The sequence below is a fragment of the Erithacus rubecula genome (genome assembly GCF_903797595.1).
Source record: "Erithacus rubecula genome assembly, contig: SUPER_Z_unloc_2, whole genome shotgun sequence".
NCBI classification, from domain to species: Eukaryota; Metazoa; Chordata; class Aves; order Passeriformes; family Muscicapidae; genus Erithacus; species Erithacus rubecula.
Window position 1 is genome coordinate 3,131,653 of NW_027635860.1, and position 9,164 is coordinate 3,140,816.

General features: G+C 34.1%; 1 protein-coding gene across 1 annotated transcript in view; it reads left to right on the plus strand.

Annotated features, from left to right (window-relative positions):
- AUH (AU RNA binding methylglutaconyl-CoA hydratase) overlaps positions 1–8,104 on the plus strand; it is a 110,029-nt gene extending 101,925 nt beyond the window's left edge. The window contains exons 7-10 of the mRNA XM_079331148.1: positions 2,730–2,917; positions 4,131–4,181; positions 5,966–6,013; positions 6,908–8,104. Of these exons, the coding sequence (XP_079187274.1) occupies positions 2,730–2,917; positions 4,131–4,181; positions 5,966–6,013; positions 6,908–6,985 (365 nt within the window). The 3' untranslated portion in view covers positions 6,986–8,104. The remainder of the gene's footprint in view (positions 1–2,729; positions 2,918–4,130; positions 4,182–5,965; positions 6,014–6,907) is intronic.
- The last annotated feature ends 1,060 nt before the right edge of the window (positions 8,105–9,164 follow it).

Here is a 9,164-nt window from a genome sequence, read left to right on the forward strand (position 1 = left end):
GTATTACCAAAACAGAACATCTATCTGTGGCATACTCTGTCTTTTCTTCATAAATGGATGCAGCTTTGGTGTGTTGGATGTATTTTAGTGCGTTGTTTGCATTTGATTAATTTGGTCTTACAGCTTTTGTGTGTGTAAGTTTCTTACCCCTACTACTGAATATATATGATTGATGCAGTGAACTGTTGGCTTCTGTTCTGTAAATATTTATCAAAAAGTATGCTCCTCTGCCTAATGGCTTTTCAGTGTAGGAGGCAGCCAAATAACTATAGTCTGCTTTTTTTTTTTGCTCTTTAATCATTATTGTGTAAGACACTGGCAAGAACAGGGTTTTTTTTAATCTATAAACACTATTTCATGCTTCAACATATCCATTGTTTGGTCAAAGTTATGAAATATTGTTGCTCAATGAAACTTTGTTTTCAGCATTTCCTGGTAAAGCAGTAATAGAAGAGATAAAACAGTAAAGGAAGGGGCAGATAATTAAGTAAAGAAAATTACTAGGAACACATGCAAGAAAGAAGCAGAAGATGCAGAGTCAGTAAATTCAGCCTCATATGGTTTCAGGTCTTATGATTTGGACAAATAGTTTTCTATAATCAGAAGCCTAACTGGATGCTTTTCTAGATTCCATGGCTGCAGTGAAAAGAATAATTTGTGACTAAAATATTCTTAAGGGGAATAAGGTAGATATTTGCTGTCTTCCAATTTGTGCTTAAAATGTGTGTAAGAATAGATGCTGATTAGTGTGACAGCTTATTTGGGTGAAAAATTAAAAGATGTTCAATATTTAAATAAAAAACCCAGTAAATGTTTGGTGGAGGTGGTGATGGTGGTGGTACAGCTCAGTATCAGAAGCAGTGAGTTTCTTGAAAACACAGCTCACATTTTTCTGGCATGTAGGTCTGGTATAAATTTGATAGATACAGCTTTAGTCATTCTCCATGAATGTCACCAGTGAGGGAAGCCAAGGCTGAAGGGAAGGATTATGCTTCAGGGTTTGTGGTGTTTTTTGGGATCCAGTGTGGGGTTACTTTAGAGTATATTCATCCCTTGTGCTGGTAGCAAAATCTTACCCCTAGCACTATCACTGGCTTAGTTTTAGAAATTAGTAGTATTAGCAGAATTTATTGAATTGTTGTTGCCTTTGACTATTAGGACAGGCTTGCTAAAATCCTCTCAAGCACTGCAAGATCATAGAGAAAGTCGTATTATTTATTTATTATCGTATTTATTAATGCTTTCATTCTACAAATTTGATTTCAATTGTTATAATAATTTTTTTCATTCCCGTAGTTTTTTGCCTGGAAAATGTATCTCAGTTTTTCTTATAGGCATCATCTTCTAATATTATAGAAAAGCATAAAGCAGAAATCTTCCAAACTGTCTATAATTTGTATTATATAAGATGTTCAAAGGAATATGTGTTTTTATAGACAGGAATACAGTAGTACTGAAGCTTGTGGTGCAGAAAAAATAGTAATTGAAAGCTGAATCATTAAATTAAAAAATTTAATTAAACTAAAATTAAATTTTAGTTTGTTTCCAAACAGTTTATTTATCTCAGAATGTATTGAAAGTATTTTTAGGAAACATCAGTAAGAGAGCTGAATGTCTCCTGGCTTATTCCACGTTATGTAGTAGAAATTAGTATAGTTTTTTAGTTGAACACACATTTACACAGTGTTATACCACCTTGTTTTGAACAACTCCTATAAATATTCCTCTTACGTATATACATATATTTACATTTGAATATATTTGCATGATCTTGCAGAAATAACTATTTGGAAAGAAATTTTTGCTTACCAACTGTTTGTATAAATTGAATATTTGTTTCAGATGCATGTTAAAATGTTAGACCTTGTAATTTTCAAAATACTTTCTCCTGGATAAAGGCCATTTCCTCTGTTTTAATTCATAAGCATGCTTCAGTGATTTGAATCCATATCTTCCATTTTGATACAATTATTTCCACATTCTCATTGTTTTTTAGTTCTCAAAAATTAATTGTTAGTCCTGCTAAGCAATCTTCATGTCTGGTTAAGGTAGTTACCATTATTGACCTTCTGAAAATGCTGATAGTCTAAGAAGTTTTTAATGTGCTAAGAACAGCTAACTGTTACACTTCTCCACTGATCTGTACCTGTCATTGTTCTTCTCTAGTTTTTGTAATCATACTTTAAGATTGCAACAATAATACGGGAGTAAGATGAGGCAAAGCCGTGGCTTCTTAGAGACTTTGTCTAGTAGCAGTTTTAGTTTAGTTTACATGCAAATATTGTCCCTAAGGTGCAAATTTTAGAATGGACTTGCTAAGTCTTGTTTAGTATGGTTCTTTGGAAGTCGTGATTAATATCATAAAAATATGTAGTGTTAAAAAGAAGTAGAGGGTTTGGCTGTGTTAATTACTGTCAAGTAGTTTTTTTCAGCTTTTGGCTGATACGAGTAAGGTAACCTGTCTGTAACAGAACAGAATTTCTATTAATAGTACCTCTTTTGATGATTTACATGTCTTTCTAAGAAATAGAGTAATTGATTTCAACTGAAATGTGAAAAATTGAAGAAGGTACTTAATAATACCTTTGTACTAACTGAATTTCTGTGTGTTTTTGTAAATGTTTATGAAATTTGAAATGAAAACACTTAAAATGAACAAGGGATCTACATTTGTGGTATAGATACATCAGAAACTAATAGTTGCATTTTCTCTTTTTTACGAACTCTAGGGGGGACGCAAAGATTACCTCGCACAATTGGAGTGTCATTGGCAAAAGAACTAATCTTCTCTGCACGCATTGTAGATGGCGAGGAAGCAAAATCAATAGGATTGATTAGCCATGTAGTAGAACAGAATGAAGCAGGGGATGCTGCATACAGAAGAGCATTAGCTCTGGCAAGAGAATTCTTACCTCAGGTATAACAAATGATTTTCATCTTGGTTTTTAATTCTTACTAAATAATAAGACTGAAAAAGAAACAGCTTTATTAAAGAGAACTGTCACAAAATTATGTATCAAAAAGCTGTGCTACTTATGCCACAAGTGATAAGAAGTTTTCTTTCTTGTGTTGAATGCTGTTACTTGGAAACTATTTCATAGCAAAGAAGAAACCTCTGTCAGTCCTCATCCTGCTGTGATGTGATCTGTCTTCATGTGTTCTGGTTTTCAACTTTTAAAAAGAATGAAAATATTATCCAGGTTTTATTTTTCAGTATAGCAATTGTTTTAATAGGTTACTTTGTTGCTTTTGAACTCAGAAGAGCAGTAACAGGTCCTAGGTAGAAAATTCGTAGGAGGCAGAAAAAGAAAATAATCAATGAACCACTTTATTGGATCACAAGTGTAAAAGCTAAAATTTTTCATTGGAAATATAAAATGTTATACCTTAGGTATGGCTTTTAATGGTGGTCATTTGTGTCTTGAACACTTTGATAGAAAGAAAAAAATTAAAAGTACAGTAGAAAATTTAATGTACAGTGGTTCTGGAAAGTTGATTGATGGTTACAAGTTCTTGTTAAAGCTGCCTCATAAGCATTTAGTGTTTCCCAAATCAGCAGGCCTAAACATCCAGGAGCTGATGCTAATGGATAGGCACAGGACTGAGATAATTCCCAAGGGTATCTTGCAGTTCTGAAGGACATTGAAGGCGAATGTGGGAATCCCTCTGCTCACTGGGGATCTATCTCAGTGGCTCGTGAGAGAGTATCATCTCTTGACCAGAGCAGGCTTTGCAATGGCATACTGTAGGTGTGAAGCTTGCATCAATTAATCTTATTTCATGATTACATATTTTCACATGTCTCAATTTTTTGATTTTGGGGACATAGGACTGACCTTACAAAGACCTGTAATGATATATCTGATCCTTGTTTTGAAGGAAATTGATGAAACTTGAAAATAGTATACTTTTACTTTTTCTCAATATTCAAACTACCAGTTTAGAAGCAAATGTCTACTATAATGAAAAAATCTAGGATATATGACTTATATACTATAAATATAATGAAAGTCCAAAGTCTAGATGGTCCTAATAAAAGAATATTGATGACTCTTCAGAGTTACAAATCAGACTCTTCAGTTACAAATCTTGCAGATTTTGATGTAAATGAACTTTTCCTCTCATTTTAGGGACCAGTAGCAATGAGAGTTGCAAAACTGGCTATCAATCAGGGAATGGAGGTAAGGATCTGTACTGTCCATGAAAGTAGGCTGGAAGTCAGGTTGGCAACAGTTGTACTGTGGTGAAATTTTTCAAGAAGTGTTTGTATTTTCTCATTGTGTAGTCTTTTGACGTTTATTTGGTCAAAACTTTCTTAAGAATGAAATGCAATTTTTGTATATCTCAGACTCCTGAGATGCTGATTTCTGTAACAAGGCTTAGTAACCTCAAGAGTAGTGAGCTCTGCTAATTATTAATAGTAGAAAGTAAACATCAACTACTATGTACAAATTGTGTTTCATATCTCAGGTGGGAAAAATGATCAAAGTCATATTCTGTCAAGTCTGTCAAGCTTGCAGTTTAGTAACTAGTAAAGTTAAAGGCTGAAGGGCATGTTTTTTATTTTTAACAGCTTAATAGCAGTTAGTGTTAAAATTTCACTTAGAGCCTGCTTGATTCTGATTACCACTCCATTGCCACACTATTGACCTGGCTCTAAAGCTCATTTAAAATCCCATCTGGACATGTGTTTTACTTTAGGTGTATATATCCTAATGCTGAGTGCTGCAGGTCTGTTCATATTTAAAGTTAGGCTCTGTACCAGGACACCTTTTAGCTCAATCTGGTGCAAGGGAAAAAGGATCATGCCATGTGTAGCATCTGAATTAATGAAGATGAATTTGTCCTTTTTTTCTTAAAAGTCACAAAAGCAACCAGCGAGTTTAGCAAAGCGTAATGCCAGTAAGCAGTGACCTGAGAACCAACTCAGAAGCTATTGCACAAAGAGTATGTTAGGTTTCCACAGCAAGTAATAGTGAAATTTGAGATTTATTTCAATACCCAAGGTTCAAAATGCTCCAGGTTATCTGACTAACAGATATAATGGATTGAAAGGTCAAAATAATGATCTTTATAGAATTAGGGATGATAGGGATAGGTGGACTCAGAATAATCATCTCTAGTTCAGTCTTGAGGCCCAAGACAAGATCTGCTGTATCAAAACCTATCAAGGCAAGTGGTCATCCAAGCTATTGTTACAAAACTACCCTGGGACAGATTTCATGGCTTCCTTTGATAACTGACCTCCTCTTGAAAACTGCTTGTAGTGCATAGCCACAGTCCTTCAGTGGTTAAGTGGAGAGCTAGGAGCTAGTGAATTCTGCAGGATCTGGTGCTTGAGACACCAGATGGAGAAATAGTGAGGCCAAAATTCAGCCTTTTCAAGTGTTCAGGAGCTCTCAAAAACAAACAAACAAAAAAAACCCAAAAAACAAAAAACAACAACAAAAAAAAAAAAAAAAAAAAAAAAAAAAAAAAACAATAGATGATGATGATGGTGCAGGACAGACATGGACCTCTTTAATCTTCTATTTTAAATCCTTTTGAACTTGAATATGTGTTTAATTTTGGCATGCTATCCTGTATCTTACATGCCAATTTGAAGATACACGGTTTCAAAAAAAATATAGCAATGCATCTTTTCCCCTGTAGTAAATGAAATTGTTATAAATATGCAGGTAAATAATGGTTCTTACTTAACCAGATGAATCGTGGTAAAGAGCAGATATTTTTTAAGTGTATTGCATGCTAGTTGTATTGCCAAATCAGGAGTCTGTTACAGAAATACTAACCACTCTTACCACATGTCAGTGTAGCATTTCTGTATTAAAGCAGTGTAGAAGAGCTTTGCAGAAGTGTGTTAGAATGTGGCATATAAAAACACAAAATTTATATTAGGTGTGAGGAAATAATATATAATACATTTTAAAAAATATTTTTAAAATCATTGTATTCTTTTCCTCAGGTCGACTTAGTAACAGGTTTAGCAATTGAAGAAGCTTGTTATGCTCAGGTATGTAAATACGATTATATGAAAAAAACACAGGAAACAGGATTTTTTGATGCCTGTTATGAAACATGCAGAAATTCTACTAGAAATTGCTCTGTGATTTCTTCTGCAACCTTTTTGGCATTTTATTTAAATTCCATCTATTTGGTCTGATATGGTGAGGAATTTAAGGGAGGAGGTGTGGGTCAGGGCAATAACACATCTATACCAGTACTTTTTGGGTGAAGATAGTGAAGCAGTTCAGCCATACACTTAGCCAGTCATACGCTACCATGCCAGTCCAAGGACACCCTTGCTTTTACTTTGTTTTGGTTTAACATAAACTAGTACAAAGGACACTTCACTAAAATGTGCCACTAATGGCATATGTGCTAACCAATAAGAATTTGAGACAAACCTCTTTGATAGTGAAACATGGGAATGGTGTGTTTGAGATTGTACATTCTTGGACTTGGAGACGAGTTTTTATGATGGGAATAGAAGCAACAGCATTATATGCTTATTGAAGATGTGGTAATCAGATTAATACCCTTCTTTTCCGTCCCAAAAACTCAAAATGAACCCAACCAAAAAACCCCAATAAACCTGAACCCAGCTTTCCCCTCTCCCCCTCAAAAAAAAACCTAAACCACACCAAAAAAAATTGAACAAAACATAAACCACAGAGACTTTTTAAAACACGTCTGTTTGGAGAAACCCAAATTGTTTGTCAGCCTTTTGTCGTGTCCTTGAAATGTCTGATACATTCCTATATCTTCCTAGATGGTTTTAATTTTTCTGTTGTATTATAATTTTTCTGATGCATCTTGGATGCGTTGAAGAACTAAGACTTATATGAACTGTTTTTCTTGCTATTGTTTTGGCGTCAATAATGAATTGTTACTCTGCTCATTGCAGACTATCCCAACAAAAGATAGAATTGAAGGCCTTCTTGCATTTAAGGAGAAGAGACCTCCTCGCTACAAGGGAGAATAAAAGAATCTGATGCCTTTAAAATACAGGGGGATAAAAGTACTTCTATGAGGACCATTAAGGTGCACTTTGCATCTGCACCTGGAATATCACAATCACCAAAGTAACAGCAAATCATACAGATGTTACAACATTTTCAATGTGTTCATACTTGTACGAAATCAAGATAGAAATGTGCGTCAGCTCATGCTCATTACAGTTTCTGATGGTTGATCTGTGTGTTGGCAAAGTTACAGGTTCATGCAGCATTTTTAAAATTTCACGTGTATGAAACATACCATTCCACAATTGAAAAAGCTGTAATTCTTTACATAGACAAAATGTAACTGTGATGTTAAGCATAAGTCTGCTGTATCATTTTATCATAACAAAAGCAACTACTGAAAGCAACTACTACCAAAAATAAGAAATTGTACCAAATATGCATTTAAATCATTCTGTATATCAGTAAAAATCATATTTGGGTATTCTATTGGAATATGTATATTATTAATAAAGATAGGGGAAATGAAAATAATGATCATTTAGAAAACATTAAGCTTTGTTTATCTTACTTACTCTATCCTAAGCAAAATGAAATTCACTTTAGCACTTAATGGTGTCCTTTTGATAAAGTTGTTGCCATTATATTCATTTAATTATATGAAATGAAGACATTTTCGAGGCCAGCCTTTAATTATACATTCTTGTCTGTTAAACCTGTCTTTGTCTTGCATTTTTCCAGCATATCATCTGATCAGCACTGTAATGCAACTTTATTTCACTTGCCCCAATTATTTTAAATTTTTAATGATTGTATTAAAGATGGTTGCGTGGGGATATGACCAGTGTGCTGTAATAGAACCTAGAATTATCTTTATCTCCAGAATATTCTTTTTGCAAGTTTTATGAATGTATATTTATATACAACATGGATGATGTTGAAAGGTTCTTTATTTTGTGGTGGCCTCAGAGTTTTTTTTCATACCTTGCAAGAGAAATGCAGTAGGTTTCATGGTAAGAAAACTTGTGATTCATACTGTATATTTGCAGTGGACGCAGCATATACAGCAAATGTCTGGAAGTAACTTCGTAGAAAGTATTTTTGTTAATTTGACTGGAAAATAAACATGGCTTAGCAGTTCAAGGCTGTCTTTTTATATTAAAAAGAAATTTATTCTCTCTGCATTACCATCGGCTCATGAAACTTGTGCATGCCTTGCTTTTTCTGCAACATTAGGTATGGTCACTGTCCATATGTATGATGATAAAGCAGCTCATCAACATGAAATGACAAGAACTCATTTAAATTCATATTTAGACATATCATTACATGTAAATTGATTATAACTGGTAGAGCTCACACTTTGTTGACTGGTAAACTTGCTGAGTCGATCATTTCTTGCACAATAATTTGCAAATAAAGTACTGGTACTTGTTTTGATAGCTATATAAAGCCTAGAGGGTCATTTTCTCATGTTTTTGAAATGCTAACATGTCATTTTCATTTTTACTGACTACAAAATAATTATGTTAATAGGAAAAAAAATATTAAGCGTATGCTGATGGGTTTCTGTTGCATAACTTTGATATACAGTCTGGTTCTTGAGCTGCCTCTGTTTCTACCAAGCATTGATTAAGTAGCTTCTGTGGATGTCTATTTGAAAACATCTAATAACTTTAAATACTGTGGCATATGAATGTGTAGCTTCATGCCTTTAACTAGTAGTTTTGATCTCAGAAAAAAATTTTGCTGTCGCAGTGGTCTCTGCATTCATTTTCTCAGAAGATAGTGAGTGTCATATCATAGCAATTGGAGCTCCTTCTTTGAAGTCAACAGTTTGAATGTTATTGCAAAGTGAGTATTAGTAGGACAGTTTTTAAAGGTATTTGGAGTGATGTTGAAGTAGTTCTGGAGGAGCAATATTTTAGCAAAAGATGTGTTAATCACTTACTGCCTCATTTATTAAGTGATGTGTTACGATGGCTGTAGTGCTCTTAAGTAATAGCAGCATTAGAACTCTGCTTCCATGAGAAGGTTGGTTCTTTGTAACAAAAATGCTCATATAAAGGCTGACTTTTCCTTGTGAAAGGTAAGGTCTGGCAAATCCTCCTTCAAGTGCTTAGGCTCAACCTTTTCAGTTCCTGGTCAAGCCATGTTTTTCTCCACAATACCTCATTGATGAATGAGCCCTGGTCTCTG